Here is a 25,293-nt window from a genome sequence, read left to right as displayed (position 1 = left end):
TGCTGGTATAGATAACAGACCGTTAGCATTTTCTCCTTTATATGGAACATTTATTGTTTGATTTACTTTGTTTCTATTTTGCTCTGTGGCCTGGACCCAGAAACACTTGTATAATAGGTGAAATGAACAAAGAACGAGCTGCCAGAACATCTGAGAGCTGTAAAGTTGAAATTATTTAAGCCCAAAGAAGCATAGTCTGGCATTGTTCAGTTCACACAAAATTTTGTCTGAAAAGCCAACTTTTTTCTTTCCCTTTTAAATTATGCTGAAGATTTAGGGCCAGTATGTGTAACTGTGTAACTGACATGCTGGGACAGTTGTACTCACTTTTGCTGGCCTGTAGGACCATGACATAGGGAGACCATTAAGTGTGCCTTCAGTACAGTGTCCTCTGGGCCTCGGGTCTCAGTCCTGGAGCTGTCTGCACAGTATGCCACCAGCGAATAAGAATAATAGCGTCTGCTTGCTTTTCCCTAGGGAATTCAGGGTTTTTGTTTTTTTTTAAAAAAAAAAAATCTTAGTTTCATTATGACCTTCACATGGGCTATTACAATAATTTCCTGTAGTCAGCAGATGTCTGAAGGAAGGTATTTTTAAACTGAATCTTTACACCAAAAAAAGAAAACAGGGTGCATATCTAGGACTCTAAGTGAGTAAAGTTTGAGGGCTGAAGACAATAGGCCTGGAATTTTCCGGGTTGAGTACACAAGAAGAGCAGCTTTCAAAGGAAAGTAGGAATGGAGGCCTGAGACAATAGTGAAATGACCCCACCCACCTACACCTCCAGAAAGGAGGAGGATGAGCATGTACAGCAGGGGGGACACCCACAAAGAACAAACAATTCATTTACCTCCTTGTTCTTATCTCCCTAATTATAAATTAATTTGATCCTCTAGACAGTGTTTTATATGAAGGAAGAAGCCACCGCTTTCACAGAGGACCTGAAACCATCAGCCATCTTCACACATTCTTTTTCTTTTAATTAGCTGTTTCCATCTTCCTTGCTTTTTTCTCCAAATGAAATGCTAATGGGAGCCTTCTTTTACCCACTTCAGCTATATAAGTCTGTATGTGTTTCAAAGAGTGACTTACGTCTCCTTCCTTGTCCCCAAATTAAATTGTACTCATATCGCTGAATCCCACTGTAATTCTGGGATCCCTGGAATTATAATAGAGCAAGGATAAGTTCTTACTATTACATTCAAAATCATCAAAATTGCTTTTTTTCCCCCTTGTGTCCTCCATGTTTTGAGAAACCCCATGAATCCTGCCTCCCTTTTCTGCTGACCCTTATATTGCCTGCGTTGGACTTCAAACTGAATTACACTGAGTTTCCATCTTTTCCTCATTTACCTTTCGCTTTTCCCTCTCCTTGTTAGATAACATTTTTGTGCACTTTTAATTTCCTAAGCTCCTTACCACCTCAGGGACATGATTAAACACTTCCAGAAGAGGAAAGGAGAAAAAGCTATGCTGAGTTGCATTTACGAATGTTGGCCTCTAATATTGGTCATGCGCTTTTGCTCTTCTAGACTGCCACCATTCTCTCTGCAGCTCCTGAGGAGGTGATGGGAGTAGACAGATCCACAGTGAACAAGAGATTTGGGAGACCAAGTTGGCATAAAACTGCCTCTTGTCATCCATTTGGAAATCTGACTGGTGGAATTATTATGTCTGTTAAAAGTTATACCAAAAAGCCAAGGGTTAATTCATTTAGGTTCTCTCTGTTTTCCAGCAAATGGAACTCTGATTGAAACAGCTGGAGAGGAAAATCCTCAAGAAGATTATTCCTGAAAGTGTGGATGCGCTGGATGCACAGGGAACATCAGGAAAAGGCCACGGGGCTCTGAACAGCCCGGATTCAGACAGCAGCCTATACATCCATCCCAGGACACAGACCAGCCTCTCCCCACACCATAAAAGGTATCAGAAAAGTCTAGGACCTATCATTTCATCAGAGACATGCTCAGAAAAGAAACTGCTTCTGCCCCATTTCTTGTTTTGGAGATTACTCCATCTGTCCATCAAAAGAAACCTGTAAATATGAACGAACAAAGGTTATTTCCTGGAGGAAAGACAATTTGTTCAACACCAACAAGGGACTCATCATATGGGCACAACTCTGGTGTCCTTCTATGGAGAAAACCTCGAGTAAAGTTTTATTCTGCCTTTGAAAATGCTTCCAAAAGTAGACCCTGTCCCCACACAGGTCAAGACTACAGAGAAGGCTTTGTAGAAATGTGTCACTTACGTACACCTGCTACTTACACATTTCCTCTTTTGGAAAAATGAGATATTTAGGATAACAAGAAAATTAAGACATACTGGCCTGGTGCCAGCAGATGGCTTTTCTATAGACAAATTAGGTTAGTCTGGAAGATATAGGTTAAAATAAACTATGCTGTTTTATTTATCTTCCCAACCTGATTGGCAGCTAGACTTTTTTTAGGGTCTCATTTAGTGGCCCTGTTTTTTTCATTATTATATTTAATGATAGGGCAGGATTTCGTATGCAAGCTCTTATTTCTCAGGCTGCCTGCAGAAGTCACTATAAATTATCTGCTGTCTACATGGTACAAGGCCCATTGACTCATTTGATGCTTGTTTTGTTAATTTCTTTAATATTTTTATCACAGGGGCAGTGGGAGGGCTTGGGCTTTTAGCCACAGCTGTTTTAAGACTTCTGCTCTCCTGCCCTGCAGGAATAGGTGGGAGGTCATTGAATTTTTACACTATAGTAATTTGCATTCCCACATAAGTTTGAGTGTTACAAAAACATTCCTTTAAAGCGATCTGTGCTACAAAAAATATGCCAGGACTTCACAGACAAAGCCATTGCTAGAAATGTCATTCCAATGATCAAATCTGGAAACAGGCTGCCATAACCACTTTTCCTTCCTGTAGACTCAGCTCACCTGTATATTAAACTGTTCTTGGCATCTTGAAACACCTATTTCTACTCAGGTACTCATTTTCCTATTAGTGATTCACCTTTCTGATCCTTTTAAACCAGTTTTCCCCTAAGGGGGGAAATTTTACTTAACCTCTAGTATCTGAACAACTGTCAATATTTGAATTGTTTCCCCATTTGCTTTTACCTGTACTGTATTCTTGGTCATCTCAAATGGCATCTAAACCCAGCTACTTTGCATTCCAGAAGTTTCCATTCCCTCCAATTCCACCTAATTTTTCATCTGTCCTAGTTACTGGCTCTTTCTTCTTCATGTCTTATTTCTCTTGCTTTGGGAGCTTAAAAGATTTTACAAGACCTAATTTTGGGCTCCTTCCTTGGAGCCACCATTACCCCGCCGAGAAGAGTGGAAAATGGGTTCAACTCCTGTTTCACTCCACCAACACCTCCGTGAGTCTCATCATCGGCTGCGCGATGATGCCTTACAGGTTGCATAGCACTGGAACTTTCCTAGAGTAACGGCTCTGCTGCCAGGGTTTCTCTGGGCTCATTCTTCCACTGACTTAATTATGATCTATGCCTAACAGAGCCCCAGTACAACTATTTTGCAGAATGGCTGTTACCCTAGAATTACTATAGCACATATTGAGACATAGTTGTACTCCCTAGTAGATAGGAACTGACCCCAACAATAAACTTTGATAATAAAGACAACAGGCTATGGTGGTTTTATTTCTTTACCTATTAGCATTGTGAAAAGTTACATTCAAGCTGTTGGCTGCACCTTATTCTCCATCCAATTTGGTACCAATATATTACATCTTTGAATCAAAAAGTGTTCATGAGATGCAGTATAAGTAATACTGGTATCTGTGAAGACACAGAGAAGAATATGCAGTGGGGCAAGTTTGGCATAGCTTTTTTTCTCAGTCATGTTTTGTATGCTCTCAGCAATGGTACATTACCAAAATCACATGAAAGAAATCCCATAAAGGGATCTGAATTTTAAATGAAAATATGATGAACCCATAAGTCTTAATTATGCACTTTTAGTAAAATTAGTCCTGACAATTTATAGTGCCCATAAAGTGGTACTCGATTCTCCAGGAATAATCTGGCAGTGTTATTTTTCCTTTTTAACCCATCAGCATTAAATGCTGAGCCACTCTCCAAGTCTGACCCCTAGACTAAGCTTCCGTACTCTTCCTCCCAGAGGCATTTTGGGATGAGTCAAAGGCATGGTAGGACACTGGCATTTACCTGTGGTCATCACTTCAGGCAATGGAAAGGAAAAGTGTTTGAGTAACTCTGTCCCTGGTTGATCAGAGAAGTGGGTGATAAAGATGATAAGAACGTGCTAAATAACAAACCTGCACACTTGTACCTCTGAACTTAAAAGGTTTTTAACTCAGAACAACAACAAAAGAACATGCTACACAAGTCCTCCCACCTGCCTGGTAAAGTACAGCCAGCCTTATCACACCTGGTTTTGCACAGTGATAAATTCCTGCAGGAAAAAAGTTTTATTCTAAGTCTGAAATTATATGGTTTCTAACAGCTTTTTCCTTGTTATTTTTCTACATGATGCTTAATAATAAGCTTTTGTTTCTTAACCTAATTAGAGAAGAGATTGCACTCAGAGTCCCCAAAGCTGGCAATAGTGTTACAGATGGAACCAGCCTTTGGTGGACAGAGTTCAGATGTTTCAAGAGGCTCTTGTGAAAATGCTAAGTATTACTGTTTCTACCTTCCTGCCCTGCACTTTACCCCATCTCCCTCTTTAGAAAATGATTTCATAGGAAAACTGGCATGAAGAGCAGATAGTAGAGTGTAGACCTGAAATACATGAGGCAAAAGGAGTCCTCCAGCATTCTATGGTCCTGCCAGGTGGGTAGGTGACTAGGAATTCAGGCCAGGTCATAGAGAGTAGTGGGAAGTTTTCCTGTTTGCAGTTTCCTCTGTGCTGTACATACAGCCATACAGCCTATGGAACCTGACATTGCAGTGGACAGCAGGACATGGTCAAGGCTCCTGGCTGCCTCTCCATCTATGGAACTATGAAATTTCACACTTACTCCCTAGGCAGCATTAAGGCCCAGGTATATAAGCAGTCCAAACCAAAACTATATTGGAGTATTAGTTCAAATTCTTCCAAGCCCTTAAAGTTCTTACGTAGTTTCTCACCCAAAACTAATGGCTTGTGCCAAGAACTGAAACTAAGCTATTGATTTTTTTTTCCAAACCTTAATCTATACATAAGAAATTACATACCTGGCCAGGTGCAGTAGTTCTGGCCTGTAATCCTAACACTCTAAGAGGCCAAGGCAGATTGCTTGAGCTTAGGAGTTCACAACCAGCCTGGACAACATGATAAAACCCTGTCTTTAGAAAAAAAAAAAAAAGTTTGTAATTACCCGGGCATGGTGGTGTGAATCTGTAGTCCCAGCTACATAGAAGGTTGGAGAATCACCTGAGCCCAGAGGTCAGGGCTGCAATGAGCCGTGATCACACCACAGCACTCCAGCTGGGGTGACAGAGTGAGACCCTATCTCAAAAAGAAAGAAAAGAAATGGCATACCTTAATTGGAATCTGCTTTTTAATCTTTCTCATCTAGTACATTATTTTGAGAAGTCTCTGCCAAGCCCTCATAAAGCAGACAATTTTCATATTTCTGTAGAAGGCAATATTCCTTATAATGTTTAATAAACAACAAAGTTTTCTCCCAAAAGGTTTATTTGTCACATTTAAAGTACAAAATCAAATACACAGATCCAGATATGTGAACCATATATACATATCTATACAGCCATTATTTAGACCGAGACAAACCTATCTATACATTCTAATTTATCTATCAACACTATCCCTTAAGTAAAAAGCAACATATCTCTTAAAGTAGGTTTGTTATCAGTAACACTGTCGAATGTAAATTATTTTCACTTTATCACTTGAAACGGTAGACACAGGTACCTCCTAGAAACTGGGGAATTACCAAGCATATATCCAATTTGTATAGATTTCTTAAAATACATTCTATAGGAATAATTAACCAAAGAAACTGCCAATCAAAGTTTTTGGGCCTATTTAACAAAACTTGAGTCATGGGAAGGCGTAAAGTTAATTAACTGCATTACAAGAGTATTGTTTTGACTTTGGTTTTAAATGCAAAGAGGGACTTTATTTTGTTTAGTATACACAGAGCATTTCCATGTCATATTTCCTGTGGAGTTATAGTGATAAATTTCTCAGGGGCTATCTATAGCTATTAAAAATTAAACTGGTCACTAAAGGAGGTATCTGATTGTTAACACTGTAGGTTATTTCAACCAAAATGCAAGAACACATTCTTTAGGAGAAAGGCAGAAATTTTAGACTACTAGATACAGAATGTATGACGTCACTGAACACACAGATATCCTGCTGATCAGGGGGATTAAGTTATAACAGCTTCTTTGTTTTACGATGTCATCTATCTTACATGCAAACCACAGGACACTAAGCCTCAGGTACCTAAATATCTCCATTTCAGGCACAGGATTTCGTTAGTGCCTGCTCCCACAACTGGGAACATACACACATATAGAAATATGGGTCATTACCAAAGATTTATATTAATGGCTTCACAATAGCAACACAAAATGTACTCAATGTCACATTTCCATAGGAAAGGTTATATATACACTATACACTTCAGCCTTGAAATGTGGACCCCAAAAACATTCAATTTGCAGTAATCAATGAATTTGGTGAGGGTCCCACACCCTCAAATCCTAATTTAGCACAGCAAAAGCCCCTCCTTGGCTGCCAAGCGCTGGCGGTGAACTTTGTCTTGCTGCAGCTCTTCATGATTTGGATGCCAGAGTTTCGTGATGATCCTTTCAATATTAAGGGCATAGACAGTATGTGTAGGAATGACTTCCCTGTGTACCTGGGATTAAAAAATTAACGCGTCTCCAATTATACTTCAGTAGACTTATTTTTCTGACATATAGAAGGGTTTAGATCAACAAAATGTACACACATCTATAAACTTTCAGTCAGACACTAAAATGAATCACCAATTGAATAATAATAAGATAAGGAAATAAGCTTCTGAAACAGGAATAGGAGAACGAGGGATTTTTTTTTCTTTTCTTTCTTTATTGGGGAGATAGAAGATGGGCTCAGGATTTGAAAAATGAGGCTAGTATTAATAATGGCTTTTATAACAGACAAAACTGAAAAACACAAAGCCAAGAAGTGGAAAAAAAACAGTGAGTACCTTTGTAGACTTAAAGACTCTTTTAACCTATCCATAAATCTAGGTAAACTTTAAGGAGCCAAGACTTACCTGCAAAGCTTCAAAAAGGTCATACATGTTCACTGGAGGCAAAGATGCAGGCAGTGTGTCTCCAGAGCACGCCAGCAGGAGTGCAGCCTGCTGCTCGGCATCATCAGGGGGTGGGTGAGAAGCTGGATTCTGACCAGCACAGGGAGCAGTAAAAGCTGGAGGGCTGAAAATACAAATTTCAGAAATATTCCCAGCATGGAGACAACCAAACAACAAGGACAGGAGTGGCCTGCTAGAATCTTATTAAAAATATATTTAATTGAATTAGAAATCCATTCAATGTCTACTCCTGTAGATATGAATAGTCTGTAATTTTAATGTGTAAAGGCTGGAAATAAAACATAATGCAACTACATTTACCCTCCTTCTTCCACAATGGTAAAATACTTACTTAGCTCAGGATACTGAACCAAAATTGTTTCCTACCCTTAAAGAGCTTCTAGTTGAAAAAACTAATAGACCTTAACTACAGGAATATAACATTAAAAACAGAGGGAGGTGAATGGTACTGGAGACAACTCGTTCTAAAATAAATGAGAAGAAAAGAAGACATAGCACAGAAGCAACAGGCAAAAATGGAGAGTGGGGAAAATTAATTCGGAACCTGCCAATTTCCCAAAATAGAGGAAGATACAAACTGAGAAATCAGACATGGGTTTTACTTCATAACCCAGCAGGAGATAACCTACACAATGCTGAGGACATATCAAGAGGTAAAACAAAAGAGTAAAGCAGTAACTCAGAGGAAAGCACAGTGGAACGTTAGCGTGGGACTGAAGCATCAGACAAAAGCAGCCCTGTTAGAGTAACAAGTGGCCAATAGAGAGGCAAAAGCCCTCAGAGACCAGCCAGCAGGGCAGAGAGGGCTTGGGAGTCCCGCCAGGGCCAGACGCTGCTCCCAACATCACCCACTACAAGGAGCCACTTTTGGGGATTTGTTTTTTTCTAGAGAAGAATGATCCCAAACAGATACGCTTGAATGGGATTCAGACAATAAATCACCACATATGGCAATCTAAACAGTGAACCCAATTTAAGATGGGTTAAAATAGGCCCATGACCCCTGTAAAGGTCTTCAGAGCCATGAAATGGGCACTGGCACAAACTCCCACATGTGGTATCAACATTTTCTCTATCCAACTCTCTTAGCTTTTCACCTACACCTCCTGCCTTCCCTTCCTGTCACTTCACCAATCACCCTGCCAGACTTCCCAGTCATACATACTTTTTTCTCTGAACTTGCAAGTCCCAGTTATCTCTGTACCTCTCTTCTCCCAAACTAACCAGATATGCAAAGTCCAGCAAATCCCCAGAAATTCAAGTCACTTCAGTAACCATAAAGAAAATTATATTATTGTTTTTTTTTTTTTATTTCTCAAAGGTTTAAAATTCAGACTGAATTCCCTTTGGGGAAAGTGGAGGACAAAGGGAGATGGAAGGATAAGAAAGACAACACAGGGATGAAAGTAATCCAGGCTGTTTCACAAAGGGGTGACTCAGGACACAGAGACATCCTGAAGCCCCCAATGGGAAGAGGACACAGGAATCCCAGAGGTGAGCTGAGAGACCACGTCTGCACAGCAGGAGGCCAAAAGCAATGTGATGACACCAGGCACAGGCCACTATCTTGAGCTCTGCCTACAAGAGCCAGATGAGGGCCTGGAGTAACACCTACCACTCCTCCTCCTCCTACCACCAAGACACCCAGTTGTGACCCAACAATCACAGGCCCTGCCTCTAACTGAAAGCAGGCTCACTTCCCCACTGGGCAGGTGATGCCCCTCAGGAACCCTCAGGATGCACTGCCTATGCACTACTCCATTCCCCCTAAGAAAGTTGGGGAGGGGGGATGGGGGGACAAGCACATTAAACCCACATGCAGCAGCCAAACTCTGCAACTTCACTTCTCATAAAAGGAGTACCAAAATAATTCACTAGATCTCAAGCAAGTATCAGACTTAAAAAAATAAAATTGTACTCCTATTAAAGGTACTTTAAACCTACGAAAACACAATTATTTAACAATTAATTATTTACACATAAGAAGAGTATAAACAACTACCAAAGATGGAAGAAAATCACAAGAAACTTCATTTACCTTTCTATTAAGTTGTTGTAAGCTACTACACTATTCTTCAGGTATGGCTGCGGGGTCACATTACTGCCAAAGGCATATTTAAAATGGCCATCTCGTAACCGATAAGCTTTCCTTCTTGACACAACTGATGTCAGTATATCTTTCAGGTGATTCTATAAAAATAAGAAAAGGAAAATAGCATGATAGCCTCTTTAAAAGAAAATCATAAAACTTCCATTGACCAAAAAACATTTATTGGCATTTAGACGGAGATGCACAATAGGTTAGTATATGCTAGAACTAAATGAACGTTCATATGAAGAGCCACAGAGCCACACCAAAGAGCAGGAGGGTATGGGAAAGAGGGGGACATGCTTATTGTCATTAATAGTTCTCTTTAAGATGGGCTTGCTATACATGAAATTTGACAAGTCTTTACATCTCTAAATTGGCTCTTCTCTCTCAAAAATGATTTTTAGATGGCTTTAAAAGAAGTACAAAAAAATGACTTTTTGAGATGGAGTCTTGCTTTATTGCCCAGGCTGGAGTGCAGTAGCACAACCCCGGCTCACTGCAATCTCCACCTCCCAGGTTCAAGCAATTCTCCTGCTTCAGCCTCCTGAGTAGTTGGGATTACAGATGCCCGCCACCAGGTCCGGCTAATTTTTGTATTTTTAGTAGAGGCGAGGTTTCACCATGTTGGCCAGGCTGGTCTCGAACTCCTGACCTTGGGTGATCCACCCACCTTAGCCTCCCAAAGTGCTGGGATTACAGGCGTGAGCAAAAATGACTTTTTAAAAAGAGACAAACTATGCTGAAACTTTAAAATAGGACAAAAAGTTTTAAGATCTGATATTGGAACCAAAATCCTTGCGTGAAAAGAACCTTGGCTCTCTCAAAAGCCACATAAACAACAGATATATAGGAAATAAGCACAAAATAAATTAGGTACTTGATTTCTCTTCACTTTCATGAGAGCCAAGTACACAAGAAAAGGTTCAGGAAGCCTGTGAAAATAGTGACAGAACTCGTCCCAGGCTACCATTATAGGGTACCATTGTAGGGGAGCCAGGATCAGGCAGGGTGCTTCAATTATACCAAGGAAAATCCACTTATATCAAGACGTTATTGTACTATTTAAGTTGGTTTGCGCACCAACTTATATATTAATGTTTATAACTTATATTAATGTTTATAACTTCATGAGACAGCTGTTATTATTTTTGAGGTACAGATGAAGAAAACAGGGCTCAGAGAATTAAAAATCCAATGTCACCTGACTGTACCCATGCACTATAGACCTCAACGTCAAATTAGTTTTGTCAACTAACTAAATGAATAAGATGAATAGACGAATGAAATCATGTGCAGAGATAAGAATCCTGCTGTTCAGATGCCAAGACTAATACTTTTCGGTGCTGTATCACAGCAAAAACAAGTGACTATAATCTTTAGGATTCTCAATTTCATTTCTTTCCTTAAAAACTGTTCCCCTGTTGACAAAACATCAGATCAACCAGAAGAGTTATGCCATAAATAACCTTTCTGAAAAGCTTAGTCTATTACCTGAAGACAGTTATTTGGATTGTAATGAGTTTCTCCTCTTAAAAGAAAACAACTTTCAGCCAGGTGTGGTATGGCTCACACGTGTAAATCCTAGCACTTTGGGAGGCCAAGGCGGGAAGACCACTTGAGCCCATGAATTCGAGACCAGCTAGACGACAGAGAGAGACCCCCATCCCTACAAAAATTTGTTTAAAAAATTAGCTGAGTATGGTGGCGCAAGTCTGTAGTCTCAGCTCTTGAGAGGCTGAGGCAGGAGGATCGCTTGAGCCCAGGATTTCCAGGTTGCAGTGAGCCATGATCGTGCCACTGCACTCCAGCCTGGAGACAGTGACGCTGTCTCAAAAAAAAAAAAAAAAAAAAACCAGAAAACTTCAACAATGACAATTCTGTGAAATCAGAGTGACATTTGGATTCTTTTCTTGCAATACCGACTTTAAACAACACAAACAAGCCTATCACATTCAACCTGTAAGATTATTTCTGCCAACACAAACCAACCTCCACAGCATAGACAACAGCTGAAACTGCCTCCTCGGTGACATTGTCCAGCCCATGCTCATAAGCAGTCACGATCATTCTCCCTTCAAGCTGGCCTCGAGTGGGAAGCATCATTGTGTGGGAACAAAGTTTCAAGTCGTCATCATCTTGGGGATCCTTTGCCACAAATTGCTGAGCTCCTGAGAGAGGATTTTGAGGCTGGAATCTATGCTATGAGTAAGAAAAACTTTTAAAAATTACTCATCACAGTGGCAAACAAGACACAAAAGTTAACTCCTGTATTGAAGTTGAGATCCTACAAATTAATGCCACCAAAACTATACCACAGGAGTTAAGGGGAAAAAAAGTTAATTCATGCACAAATAATCACAAATTCACATCCAATACAAGGTAATAATGAAGACATGGATTAAGGGGAATAATGATAGTTTGCATAGTAGTTTATTCTATTCAATTAATACCTTGGTGATCACAGAATGTATGGCACTGTGTTAAAAATAACTGACGGAGAAGGAGAAGTATAGAACTATATTCAAACAAGTCAGAGCATTTTAAATCTAACCGTAAGTAGGTTCTAAAAGTACAAACATATAATGAATGATTCAATTAAATCTTAAAAAGCCTAGCTAACCAATATGGCAGATCTAGTAACAAATATTCCAAGATAATGCTATGTAGTGTAACTATTTAATTGCTGTTATTTTCTACTTAGAATTCTCAACACAGAACCTAAGATACAGTCATGACTATTTATCTCAGTCTTTTTCATTAATAAAATCTCAGCCTTCCCCTGGGAGATTCTGATAGCCCATTCATATTCTCCATCACCACTGGGAGATATGCCCCGGTAGCTTTTGCTTAAGGCCAATATAAAAGATTTTGCAGTGAAGATGTTTTGTCCCTGTTTGAAATTGGTATTATGAAACCAACACGGTTATTTTTCCATTTTCCAAGCACAAAACTACTTTATATTGAACATGTCTTTTTAAATCAGACATGTCTCTCTAGAGATCCCGATGCCCTCTAGATTCTTACTGATATAAAGCATAGAGTCAAGGTGAGAATAAGTAATTGTTTATTGATGCTAATCAATAAAGCTATCAATACCCCATAAACCTACAAAAGGGTTACTTTGGGGAAGTTTCTTTTCCCTAAATATATACTGGAAAAAGCAATTTGTTTTAAAATGCTTCCAAATTTTATAGCCAAATGCCTTCATGACATCTCTATTAGTCCCCAAAAGGCTCAGGGCCCAGCTGGGGATCACCAAGATCCCACCAAAGGCCTGCACGCTGCCTGAGCCCTTGGGACAGATGTCTTCATCCAAGAAACATTATTCATTCAAGAAAAATATTTAAGAGGAGAGACAAAGGCATTGTTTTGAATAACTGAAAAATCATTAGGTACTAATGATAACATTAATATTTAAGCAACAAACAAGAACTATAAAAATTCAGACACCTAGAACTCACAATCCTTGAAACCCTTTTCTTCCCAAATCATACTCCCTTTTTTTCAACTCTGCTACCAGTATTTTAATATTCATTTAAAAACTAAAGCTAGTCCCAACACGCCAGTACTTCAATCAGTCATTATCAAGATCTATTAAGGAACAACCTACATCAAATTTCTGACGAACAGAAGAAAGCTTTTTCTTTCCTTTGGGTTTTCCAGGTTTTGCTGCGGAACCCCCTGGCCAGGGCAAAGATCCAGCACCATCTAGGAGACAGAAATATATAACCATAAGTAAAAATAAGGACAACTGATAACTGCTAAGTTTGTTTTCATTTGGGGTAAAAAGCATGGAATGCTCATGAAATGCAAATAAATAATGAATGCTTAAATCAAAATCTTCTCTTTCTACTTCTCTAAATAAAATCATCAATCCTCTCAAAACACATTTTTTTTTCCTAGCTGCAACTAACATTTTTTTAGGAAGACAAATTTTTTTGTATTTTTAATTACTGTTTATTGGGTGTTTTGTTTATTAGCAGTAGTAGTATTATAGACTAGACCAGCAAATTCTGGTCTAAGATGATGAACTTAGCACATGTATTTATCTCCTCTACCAAGATGCTACAAAATATGAAAGTAAGGAAGGTAAATGGCACACTTGCACAACAGAGATTAAAATGGAAAATGAGTGGCAGACACGATGAGATGTCAACACATTTCTAGGATGGACTAAAAGGGTGCAGACTCACGAAGCAGACCCATGGAAGCTGTAACCTAGGCTAGGCAAGGAAGGTGGCAAGTGAGGCAGAAGCACGTCAACCTGCCTGGTAGAAACCCACAACCTGGATTGGGAGAATGTGAGTGAGTGGAAACGAGGAGGGATCTGTAAGGCTAAAAACAAAATTAATGGAATGTCTATATCCTTAAATCATCCACACAAACCCATTCACTCACCCCCAAAAGTGGGTTCAGTGCAAAATCAAAGTGCTGGGCCTCGTGTTCAAAAATTAAGGATTTCAAGATAATGATGGTACAAACCCAAGTGCAGGGCCCTTCTGTGCAACTGCAGGTCACAGGCCCATGAAGGCTCATTCCCATGCACAGATGACACAGAGCAGGGTATTTGTAATAGCTGGGGCAGGGGGTGAGAAGGAAGGTGGGGAGGGAATAAGGACTCTTCTCTAGTTAAACTGAACACAATTTCTGGGATTTACTAAGGTAGTTGGTATGGATGTCGGTACCCTACAGCAAAGCTCTCTGCATACGGGAATTTGGGAGACCCCAGTTTAACAGTAGGCTTCCTGTCAGCTCACTCTAAAGCAAAGTCTCTAGGCAGTTTTATGCTTCATTCTTAAAACATGAAAAGGACAACAATGAATCACCAGATATTTGACAATATTCTTTCACATGACAAGAAAGAGCAAGCTAAAAAAACAAAAACAAAAACAAAACAATAGAGGTCCTAGACAGGAAATGCAAAAGAATTCTGATAAAATTTCCAACTGGTATCTGCAGAAAACTTTGAGAACATGTTTATCCATGAAACAAGATGCTATCAAAATTGCTGAATTAAAGAATGCATTCAACAGAAAGGCCAAAAGAGTTGAGGAAATCTCAAACACAGAGCAATAAGACAGAGATGTTAAAATCAGTAAATCCAGAAACAAATTTAAGCAACTATGAGGGCTATAGAAGTCCCACCAGAAGAACAAAAAAACAAAAAGTAGTTGCCTTTGGAAATAGGTTTGGGGTGGGAAAAAGCTTTATCGTAAAACCTTCTGTGCTACTGATGTTTTTTTAAACCATGAATATATATTGTTTAATGTTAAAAAAAAAAAAAAAAAAAGAATACAACCTCACTATAGTACACTTAAAACAAAAAAATGTTTAAGAAAGAAAAAAATCACCCATAATCATAGTAAAATGTTCCTGCAATTTTGATATTTTTGGAAAGAAACGTTTTTAAAGCTTTCAAAAAAAAATATTCCAGATTCCTCAGCTTAAAAAGAACTGTTTGGGAAGTCAGGTTCCTCTTATCTTTGGCATGCACAGATCTCACTTGATAAGGTCAGTCAATCTTAGATGATTTTCCCAAGAAATCTCTTCCTGATAAATGAAACTGGATGCTAAGTGATGATAGGAAAGTAGGCTGAACATGCAGATGATGATGCAAAGGAGCAGGCCTGCAAACTCAGAGTTTACCAGCTGCTGCTGTATGGCCAAGCAAAGCATGGTAAGGCCTAACCATGACAAAACGGAAGGCTTTTTAGTAGCACTTAGATTTCAGTTTTGATCCAGCACATCCAGGATTAAGGCAAGTTTTTATTTTCTTTTGTTTTGTTTTATCTTCTCTGAAGTTTGTGTCTTTATCTATAAAAACAGGCTAACACCTACCCTGCAGAATTGTTGTGAGGATTAAAGACAATGCATATAAGTGTCTAGTATGCTGCACTCAACAAATATTATTATTAATATCATCTTTCCTGACAAGTTTAGAAAACTAGAAAACAACCCATCCAAAACTGTGAGGTACAAAGAACTATATTTTACTTTTAATAGAAATCTTCTCTTTGTTGCTAACAAATATTAATTTCATTTTGAGAAATTTGGGGTGTTCAATGGAAGAATACATTCTCAAAATCCAAATGCTTCTTCATTTAAAATAACTATTAACAAGCATTCAGAATATCAAAGGTTTTTATCTAATTAAAATCAGCCACCTATACTTACGAATACCACTTCAACACTTGTTTGGCAATTTTTATTTATTCTTTTAATTTAATTCACTTTCTTTTTTGAGACAGAGTATTAGTCTGTTGCCCAGGCTAGAGTGCAATGGCACAACCTTGGCTCACTGCAACCTCCGCCTCCCGGGTTCAAGCGATTCTCCTGCCTCAGTCTCCCTACTACGTGGGATTATAGGTGCCTGCCACCACGCCCAGCTAATTTTTGTACTTTTAGTAGAGAAGTGGTTTCACCATGTTGGCCAGGCTGGTCTTGAACTCCTGACCTCAGGTGATACACCCACCTTGGCCTCCCAAAGTGTTGGGATTACAGGCTTGAGCCACCGAGCCTGGCTGGCATTTTTTATTTTTAAAATCACTTTTTTGTAAGTTCATAATCCTACAGGGTAGATATTGCTGTACTTATTTTATAAATGTGAAAGTTAAGAACACCCAAGTAACTGTATTATGTAAGCTAGTGGCAAAACCTACAATTGAACCTAAGTCTCTTGACTCTTATCAACCAGGGTTTTTATTTCTGATCACTCCATTTATCTTTTGCATACGTGGCCATTTACAATATGCTTCCCTAAAAAGTAAGATGTAATCCTCACAATATTGGCTTTTCTGATCAAATTAAATTTTATACAACAAAGTAGATTATGATTTAACTTTGGACACAAAAGAGGAATGGCTAAAATCTACTTGTATATAAATTAACTAACACATCAAAAATCTGACACGGTGTAAGAATGTGCGGTGATGAGTGTGGTAAGGGGAGGGAAGCAGTCACTGCTCTCTAATACAACTCCACAAGCAAGTGGTCACAGTTTACTACACATTAACGACTTCTTTGAGGGTCAACGAATGAGGTGTTAGGAGATCTTACATGAATTCTTTTTTTTTTTTTTGAACACAGTTTCACTCTGTCACCCAGGCTGAAGTGCCGTGGCACAATCTTTGCTCGCTGTAACCTCTGCCTCCCAGGTTCAAGCGATTCTCGTGCCCCAGCCTCCTGAACAGCTGGGACTACAAGTGTTAACCACCACACCTGCTAATTTTCTTTTTTGTATTATTAGCAGAGTAGGGGATTTCACCATCTTGGCTAGGCTGGTCTCCAACTCCTGACCTCAAGTGATCCGCCCACCTTAGCCTCCCAAAGTGCTGTGAATACAGGCATGAGCCACCATGCCCTGGCTGTGAGTTCTTTATCATACAGTAGAAGTAAACAGAGAGAGAGGATAAAAAATACCAGGCATTTATATATAAAACATAAGCTTTCAGTATATGATTATCAGAATCACCCTAAGACCTTAAAAAATTTCCATTTAATCTACAACAGGAGTTGGTAAGCACAATTCTAATGGTAACTTTTGTAGTCTTATGAATAGATATAAATTGCAATTTAGAAACAAAAAAACTACTGAATAAATCATTTGGCCTAATTTTTTTTAAAAAGTCCAGGATGACTTTTATCATGAGGAAAGTTTTCAATGTATTTAATTACTTGTTTCTGACTGATTAAACTAAGATGGTTGAAAGAGGTGACTTATAGCTTAATCTTCTCTTCAGGTTAAAGTGACAGGTTTCATTTCTACCTACCCCCTCAACATGCTACTATCCCCTGCCTCTTGTTCTCTGCCAATAATCTGCCAAACACAGGAGCTGAAGCTTGACCTTTCAGGTGCTATCTTGCTTAAGAACATAGTGGAAGTCCAGGTTCCCAACATATGCTGGGTTCCTCCACCTCCTGAAAGCTACGGACACCTTTCAAGTTAGGTATCCCTTAGGTACAGGACACCTAACACCAACTGCCCTCTCTTCATCCCCCTTACCTTCTTCATCCAGACTTCCCATCCTCTTCCTCACTTCTCATTTACTTACGTAATCTAAAATGTAGCTGAGTGGGGAGTCAATACCAAAAGGCAATATGATATAAGTACAGGGACATGGCCTGCTTTACAAAGGCTCTGCATATTTGGACAGTCCCTGCTTCGGTGCTCACCCTGAGCCCTCTTGTTCCAGGGCTATCTCCTCACTTGCCTTCTGGCTCTCCCATGCCCTTTTCTGAAGGACACCACCATTTCCCCCATTGAGCAAACTGGCCTGTGGGGGAGGGTGGCACACACAGCAGCCTTGCCCAGCTCTCCCATCACAACATGCCCGGACCCAGGGGTCCACGGGGGCTAGGACTTGGACATGCCAAGGATTACACAATACCACCTAGGGAGAAAGCGCTTGTGACAATGAACATTCAGATAGCCCTTCCTTCTGGGTGTCAGAAAAGAGAAGCCCCACATCTGGCTTGGCTGAAAAACACTTTATTGATGTAGAAGCTGGCATCATAAGATGAAGATTATAGACGAAATGTTGGTGTTGTACTATTCAGTTTTGGCAAAGAAAAGTTTGGTGTCAAAAATGGTGATCACATGCATAGCTCATTTGTGAACAGATTTTTTCTCCAGAAATAGAAGTTCAAGCTTTGGATGACACTGAAAAGGGTTCTGGAGGTTTGGGTTCCACTGGAAAGAATTAAAATGTATGCCAAGAATCAAAAACGAGAAATCATACCTTTTTCTCAAAAATAAAGAGTTTTTGCTTTTAAAAAAGAAAAAGATTCTGTAAAAGAATTTGTATCTACCTAATAAAATGTTTCTTCTGAGCAGTTCAAAAACATCTGCTTTACAAACACTAGCTGTGTCTATTAGAGAAAGCTAAAGTCTAGTGCTTTGCTGACTGACACACACTGGAAGTATTTCCACTCCCTTACCTGGTGTAGAAACCAAAATCTGACAACGCGTGAGAATGGCCAGGAGGAAATCATTGTGAGAATGGACTGAAAAAGGGAAGACAGTGACAATCAAATTCAAACATTTTCAACACAAGGAAACCACAACTTTGGTCTAGCTTGTCAGGATTTTGGATATCTCCTATTCTGCCATGCTTTATACTTAATTTTAAATATCCACATGATTCAGATAACCTTACACACCACAAAACCCAAATTTTACTTTTTAAAAAGGGAAAAGACTTTACCACAAATCTAGGAAAATTATAGAATAGTAAAATAACTCCGCAGATAATTATTTTACCATTATCCTGCGTGAGAAGTCTATGAGCTTCAAGGTCAAACTCCTCTTTGCTGATTTTCTGCTTGAACCACAGCTTTAGGTTAGCCCAGTATCTGTAGAGGCAGAAACAATATTAAGAACCACAGATTTGGCTGCTTCCAGTTTGTTTTCAATTGGTGTTTTTTTTTTTAGAGACAGGGTTTTATTTTGTCACTCAGGCTGGAGTGCAGGGGAACAATCAGGGCTCTGAACTTCTGGCTTTAAGCTACCCTCTCACCTCAGCCTCCTGAGTAGCTGGGGCTACAGCACGAACAGATCTTGCTTCTTCCCCAAGTTCAGCATACATGCTCCAACTCTCAGGAAAGGAAATTCTGCATTCCCTGGCTCTGTGGGCTGAATTGTGTCCCCCCACAAAAGTCCTATGTTAAAGCCTTAACCCTAGTACTTCAGAATGTGACTGTATTTGGAGATTGGGCCTTTAAATAGTAATTTAAATGAGGCCATTAGGGTCGGCCCTAATCCAATATGATTGGTGCCTAAGATAAGAAGAGGCAATTAGGACACAGACACATTCACATACAAAGAAATAACCATGTGAACACACAACAAGAAGGCTGTCATCTATAGGAGAGAGGCCTCCTGCCAAAATCTTGATCACAGACTTCCAGCCTACAGAACTGTGAGAAAATAATTTCTGTTGTTTAAGCGAACCAGTCTGTGGTACTTTGTTACGGCAGCCCTAGCAAACTAATACACCTAGGAATCAGAATACCAACAAAGAAAGGAAAATCCTCCCTAAAAGGGGACTGGCCAGCGCAGTGGCTTATGCCTGTAATCCCAGCACTTTGGGAGGTCGAGGCAGGCAGAATGCTTGAACCCAGGAGTTCGAGATTAGCCTGGGCAATATGACGGAACCCCCTTCTACAAAAAATACAAAACTTAGCTGTGCATGGTGGTGCATGCCTGTAGTCCCTGCTACTTGGGAGACTGAAGTGGAGGGACTGATTGAGCCCAGGAGGTCAGGGCTGCGGTGAGCCATGATCACACCACTACACTCCAGCCTGGGTGACAGAGCAAGACCTTGTCTCAAAACAAATAAAAGGGAATTGGCAGGTAGTCACAGAATTGGGCTCGTGATTCACTTAGCCCAACACTATAGCTATACCTTTGTTTCTCACTGTCACCTTTCTAACAGACCTACTCTCCAGAATCCTGCATTTCAGATTCACATTTCAAAGTGTGTGTGTTTAACAGAGAGGGGAGTAGTCATTTATATTTGTTTTAGGTGACATCCTTCCCTTCAGATAAACTCAACTTTCAATCTAACTGGCTGGAAAAAAAAAAAAATTGGGTTTCTAAACATCTCAGCACAAAGAAAATGCCTGGGGATATGAGAAACTTGGTAGTTTTTAAAGTGAAAATCAACACCTAATAATAAAAATTACTAGGTAACTGGTAGGAAAAAAAAATGACTTAACCTTTTACACTTTAACAAGAGTGTTAGAAATTAGAGTAAAATATGTCACTTTTCACATCACATCCACAACCCTTGTTTTGGTACTTAAGGAAGCTGCTTCTTGTTTATGGAATGGGATGAAAAATTACTCAGTACTTGAGTTCCTAACAGGAAAAAAAAAAAAAAAAAAACAGATTTCTAAATGGGATGATTTAATATTTTCACTGCCATATTATGCCCATGGCAGGACTCCCCCTGTGTGTGGATTAGCTTCACGTCATCTTAGTATCTCTGTATGTAATTGACTATGATCATATGTAGTTGCATGCAAAGCTTTGGGTTCATGTTTGCTGTTGTGTTGTTTTTCAGGAGAAAACCTATCGCTTTTATGGGGTCTTAAGTGGCCCAAAACCCATGACACTGCCATCTTTCAGGCCCATTTCACTCAACAACAAAACACGTGCCGATCTAGAGCTTGGTACCCTTTCCACTTGATAGCTGCACATTCATTAGTCAATCGATTAACAGCAACTTCCCAACAGTGGACACTTTTATACATTTTTTAAAGGACAGGAATAATAATGAAATAAATAAAATAAAGTTCCACAGAAAAACAAAGGTCTTTTCCTATCCCATCCTATTCAACAACAACAAAAAAAAAATAGTAACCTAGAGAAAAACTCTATTATTTAAAAATCCTATGTCAGTATTTTATAAGAAGCAGATATATATTTGGAATGAATGAACTTGTTCCAGAACTAAAACAAGGCTCTACCATGGAGCTCTGTCAAAATAATGCAAACTATTTTCTCCAGTGGCAAATGTTTTAGCCCAAAGAGCTAGAACTAGCTACCAAAAGTTAAAAGACTTGCTCTCCAATCCTGGTCCCTGTGTTAACTCACTGTATAGCCACAGACAAATGACTGTTTCCCTCAACAATACTGCTATAGTTTGGACATTTGACCAAACCTCATGATGACATTTAATCCTCAATGGTGGGGGTGGAACCTAATGGGAGGTGTTTGGGTTATGGGAGAGGATTCCTCACCAGTGGCTTGGTGTGATCTTTCCTAGTGGTAATGAGTGAGAGCTCGCTCACACTGTGAGTTCCTGCAAGAGATTCTCCAAGCGCTGGTTGTTAAAAAAGAGCCTGACACCTTCCCCATCTCTTGCTTCCTCTCACAAACTGATCTGCAGGCCGGGCGCAGTGACTCACGCCTATAATCCCAGCACTTTGGGAGGCCAAGGCAGGTGGATCACCTGAGGTCAGGAGTTCAAGATCAGCCTGACCAATATAATGAAACCCCGCTTCTACTAAAAATACAAAAATTAGCCAGGTGTGGTGGAATGTGCCTGTAATCCCAGCTACTTGGGAGACTGAGGCAGGATAATCGTTTGAACCCGGGAGGCAGAGGTTTCAGTGAGTCCAGATTGTGCCATTGCATTCCATCCTGGGCAACAAGAGCGAAACTGTCTCCAAAAAAAAAAAAGAAAAAAAAAGTGATCTGTACATGCGGGTTCCCCTTCACCTTCCATCATGAGTGAAGCTGCCTGAGGCCCTCACCAGAAGATGCTGGTGCCATGCTTTTGGTACAGTCTGCAGATCTGTGAGCCAAATTAACTTCTTTATAAATTACCCAGCCTCAACTATTCCTTTATAGCAACACAAATGGATTAAGGACAAATACCAAAAAACAAAGTCAATCAATCCCTGTGAAGGTGAGGACAATGGGTAGAAGTGTAAGTAGGTCAGACTACGAAGCACTGGATATATCTAAAGAATATTAAATAACATATGATCATGGCCAGACGCAGTGACTCACACCTGTAATCCCAGCACTTTGGAAGGCCAAGGCGGGTGGATCACGTGAGGTCAGGAGTTCAAGACCAGCCTGGCCAACATGGCGAAACTCTGTCTCTATTAAAAATACAAAACTCAGCCAGACATGGTGGTGGGCACCTGTAATTCCAGCTACTCAGGAGGCTGATGCAGGACAATCACTTGAGCCCAGAAGGTGGAGGTTGCAGTGAGCCAAGATCGCGCCACTGTACTCCAGCCTGGGCAACAAAGTGAGACTCTGTCTCAAAATAAATAAATACATACATAAAGAAATAACATATGATCAAATCGAAAACAGAAACGAGGCACCTATTTGAACATGGCATTCTACTGACTACCATACAAAGTGAGTTGTCTAGCAAAGCCCATGTCTTCCTGGAAGCAGCTTGGGCACACAACTCAACCAGTCAGACATGAAGGATGTTCAGACCACTGGATACATAGCAAATAGCTCATATCCAGCCTCTGTGCATAACCTTGTATGTTTTGCCTACTGCCAAGGACCACACTTAAATAGGCTATGCAAACCAAAGCAAATTGCTCATGGAGGAAATATAATAAATGACTGTACAGTACAGCAGTGTTACTATTTAACCAAGAGGTACTTTTTAAGGAGAAGGGAAAAGAACAATGAGAGAATGGAAAAACAAATTTAGAACTATACCATACCATTAACTGTTTCAGGCATAAAAACTTCTTTTGATTGCATTTTAGTGGGGATTCATGCTCCAGATGTACCAAATTTAGCTTCAGCATCAGTATTTGACCAACATCACATAGTCGGTTTTGGCCTTTAAAACCTAAATAAGGAATGCTAACTTCAAAAACACTTTTGGCAGCCCTGAACCTGTAACTGATGAGTATGGGATGACAGAGGTCACCATTGCATCTAATCAGGGTTAAAGGCAATCATACACAAACCAGGTCCTTCAGATTTATTTTGGTATGTAAACATTCGCTTTCAAATATTTGTAAACACTGTAGATAGAACAAAGTGAAATGCCTCTTATGTGCTTAAAAATGTAAATTTTGGCTGGGCGCTGTGGCTCACATCGGTAATCCCAGCACTTTGGGAGGCCTAGGCAGGTGGATCACAACGTCAGGAGTTCAAGACCAGCCTGGCCAAGATGGTGACACCCGGTCTCTACTAAAAATACAAACATTAGCCGGGCATGGTGGTGGGTGCCTGTAATCCTAGCTACTCAGGAGGCTGAGGCAGAGAATTGCTTGAACCCAGGAGGTGGAGGTTGCAGTGAGCGAAGATCATGCCACTGCACTCCAGCCAGGACGACAGAACGAGACTCTATCTCAAAAAAAAAGGTAAATTTTATCAGTCGGTATTCAAAAGTAAAAACCTATAGTAATTAGGGTGAAAGCTGTCAATTTTACCTATTAAAATAAGTAAGAATATTTAATTCAATAAGCACAGTGAACATGAATATTAAAAGATAACTTTCGGGGAGCATTATAGTCGGGTGTGGTGGCTCATGCCTGTAATCCCAGAACTTTAGGAGGCCAACGCGGGAGGATTGCTTGAGGCCAGGATTTGAGGTCAGCCTGGGCAACACAGCAAAACTCTGCCTCTGAAAAAAAAACTTTAGCCAGGATTGGTGGGGCGTGCCTATAGTCCCAGTTATAGGCTCATGGCACGGGAGGATCTCTTGAGCTCAGGAGATCAACGTTGCTGTGAACTGTGTGATCAGGCCACTGTACTTCGGTCTCTGCCACAGAGCAAGACCCCAATCCAAAAAAAAAAAAAAAAAAAAAAAGTGGAACATGTCTCTGGGAGTAAATAAATGTTCACCAAAAATTAATTATGCTAAAATAACAGTTTAGATTTTAATTCTAGTCTTTTTATAGTTTCCATTACTATCTTATTAGGATGAAAAGTAGACTGTCAACTCTGCCACCCCAAAATTTCACATGAAGGAAAAACTACAAAATTCATGGATGACATCCAAGGTAAGTAATTTCAACCCAGTAATAATAAAGAACAGAGAAGGATGAAAAGAAAGTATTGGAGAAAAATTAAGTATTCCCAAATTGCTCCTCCACCAACATCATTTAAAAGTATGCATCCATTGAGTCATGCAAATGTGTAGAATACCACAGAAGCCATCTAGCAGCAAAAACACAGGCACTATAATTTTAAACGTTTACATTTGCTTTCTACATTTTTGAAAAATAAAGTTGTAATAACAACGTTTTGAAAATTTCCAAACTCTTCCTTGTATCCCAGAGGTTCCTTTTACGCTGTTTGGCTTTGGCCTTGGCTGGATACTGATTTTACCCTTGGCCATTCTGAATCTAACCCGACTGTGCACTAAGTCCCCTGCCATAACCTGGATGAAGGTCTGGCTGGGCGTCTCTGGGATCCTTCACAGCCCCTCTAAGAAATCAGTCGAGAATCAAAAGCGTGGGTCCCAATCCTGACAGTGACTTTTGAAGTTATTTATCTGCACTAGGTGTCTCAGTCTTCTCATCTGTCAAATGGGAATAACAAGTGTACCTACCTCACATCTGTTGTAAGGATTAGATAATATATTTAGTGAGTTCAAAATGTTTAAATGTCCGCTACTGCTATCATCACTATAATTGTAGTGTTCAATGACTATGATTTCACTAGAGGGTCCGTCTGCCTTACGAAATTGCTGTCAAAAGAGCTTACCGATAATCCCTAGCAGATCACACGAGCTCAACAGGCCTTCACCTCCAGGAAGCCCTCCTGGGATGGGCCGCCCTGAGCGATGCCCTCTGGCTGGGCGCACAGGGCCCGGTTCACTCCGCCCAAGTCAGCCTCCCGCATCCCGCAGGCCCGTGCTGGGGCCCGCACCTGCTCAGCAGGCCCTTGAGTGCAAAGTGCGCTTCTCCCGCCCCACCCAGGGCAGAGAGTCCCGAGCAAAGGCGCCCGCCGGGGTCTCCCGGGTGCCCAGGAGGCTCGGTCCCTCCAGGGCGGTGAGTTCAGGTGGCCGCCCCGCCCCGGCCGGAGAAACCCCGAAGCCCCACCGCCGCGGACTCAAGGCTGCACAGGCCCCCGGGCGGTGCGGGCGTCTCCGGGGCGGGCGGGCAGCCCGAGGCCAGGAGAGCACCCGCGTGTTGGCCTGGACGCTGCGCTGGGGCAGCTCTTACTGTTTCACGTTGTCCCCCAGGGCCTCGCTCAAGTTCTTCTTGGCCGCCTCCAGCTCGCTCACAAAGGTCGCCATTGCTCCGCGCGTCTCAGCCCGACCGCAGACCGCCCGGCCACCGCGATCAACAACCAAAAAACCAACGCGGCGGAAGGCCTTGGCTCTGAAAGCTAAGCCTGCCGCCGTCAGCCCCGCCCCCAATCCCTCAGAAGTCGTTTGTTTGGTTTTCGGCTCCGCCCG

At 40.6% G+C, this 25,293-nt stretch overlaps 2 protein-coding genes across 6 annotated transcripts in view; one reads left to right on the top strand and one right to left on the bottom strand.

The window, feature by feature from the left end:
• The window catches only part of POGK (pogo transposable element derived with KRAB domain), a 15,197-nt gene extending 11,572 nt beyond the window's left edge, over positions 1-3,625 (top strand). For all 4 annotated transcript variants that reach the window (XM_050768503.1, XM_050768493.1, XM_050768518.1 and 1 more), the window contains one exon: positions 1,736-3,625. The gene's annotated coding sequence lies outside the window, so the exon portion shown is untranslated. The remainder of the gene's footprint in view (positions 1-1,735) is intronic.
• TADA1 (transcriptional adaptor 1) lies at positions 67-25,293 on the bottom strand. Of its 2 annotated transcripts, none has more exons than XM_050768679.1 (8): positions 25,058-25,182; positions 18,654-18,745; positions 18,332-18,397; positions 13,005-13,102; positions 11,384-11,593; positions 9,341-9,492; positions 7,243-7,405; positions 67-5,456 (listed from the first exon to the last, which is right to left on the bottom strand). In XM_050768679.1, the coding sequence occupies exons 1-8, from the start codon at positions 25,129-25,131 to the stop codon at positions 5,358-5,360; spliced, it is 954 nt and encodes a 317-aa protein (XP_050624636.1). In that variant the 5' UTR covers positions 25,132-25,182; the 3' UTR covers positions 67-5,357. The 2 variants fall into 2 exon arrangements, with proteins under 2 accessions (XP_050624636.1, XP_050624626.1); XM_050768669.1 differs by lacking the exon at positions 67-5,456 and adding an exon at positions 5,628-6,840 and having other exon boundaries at positions 25,058-25,293.

This window comes from Macaca thibetana, chromosome 1, assembly GCF_024542745.1.
Source record: "Macaca thibetana thibetana isolate TM-01 chromosome 1, ASM2454274v1, whole genome shotgun sequence".
Taxonomy (NCBI): Eukaryota; Metazoa; Chordata; class Mammalia; order Primates; family Cercopithecidae; genus Macaca; species Macaca thibetana.
The sequence above is the reverse complement of the archived record's forward strand: the minus strand, read 5'-3'. Positions and strand labels throughout refer to the sequence as shown.

Coding starts and splice junctions, on each gene's coding strand:
- TADA1 (XM_050768669.1), bottom strand. CDS start 25,131: ATGGCGACCTTTGTGAGCGAGCTGGAGGCGGCCAAGAAGAACTTGAGC. Junction 9,493..11,383: donor CTGTTGTCTATGCTGTGGAG/GTTGGTTTGTGT, acceptor TTATTTTTATAG/AATCACCTGAAAGATATACT. Junction 7,406..9,340: donor TACAACAACTTAATAGAAAG/GTAAATGAAGTT, acceptor TTGTATTTTCAG/CCCTCCAGCTTTTACTGCTC.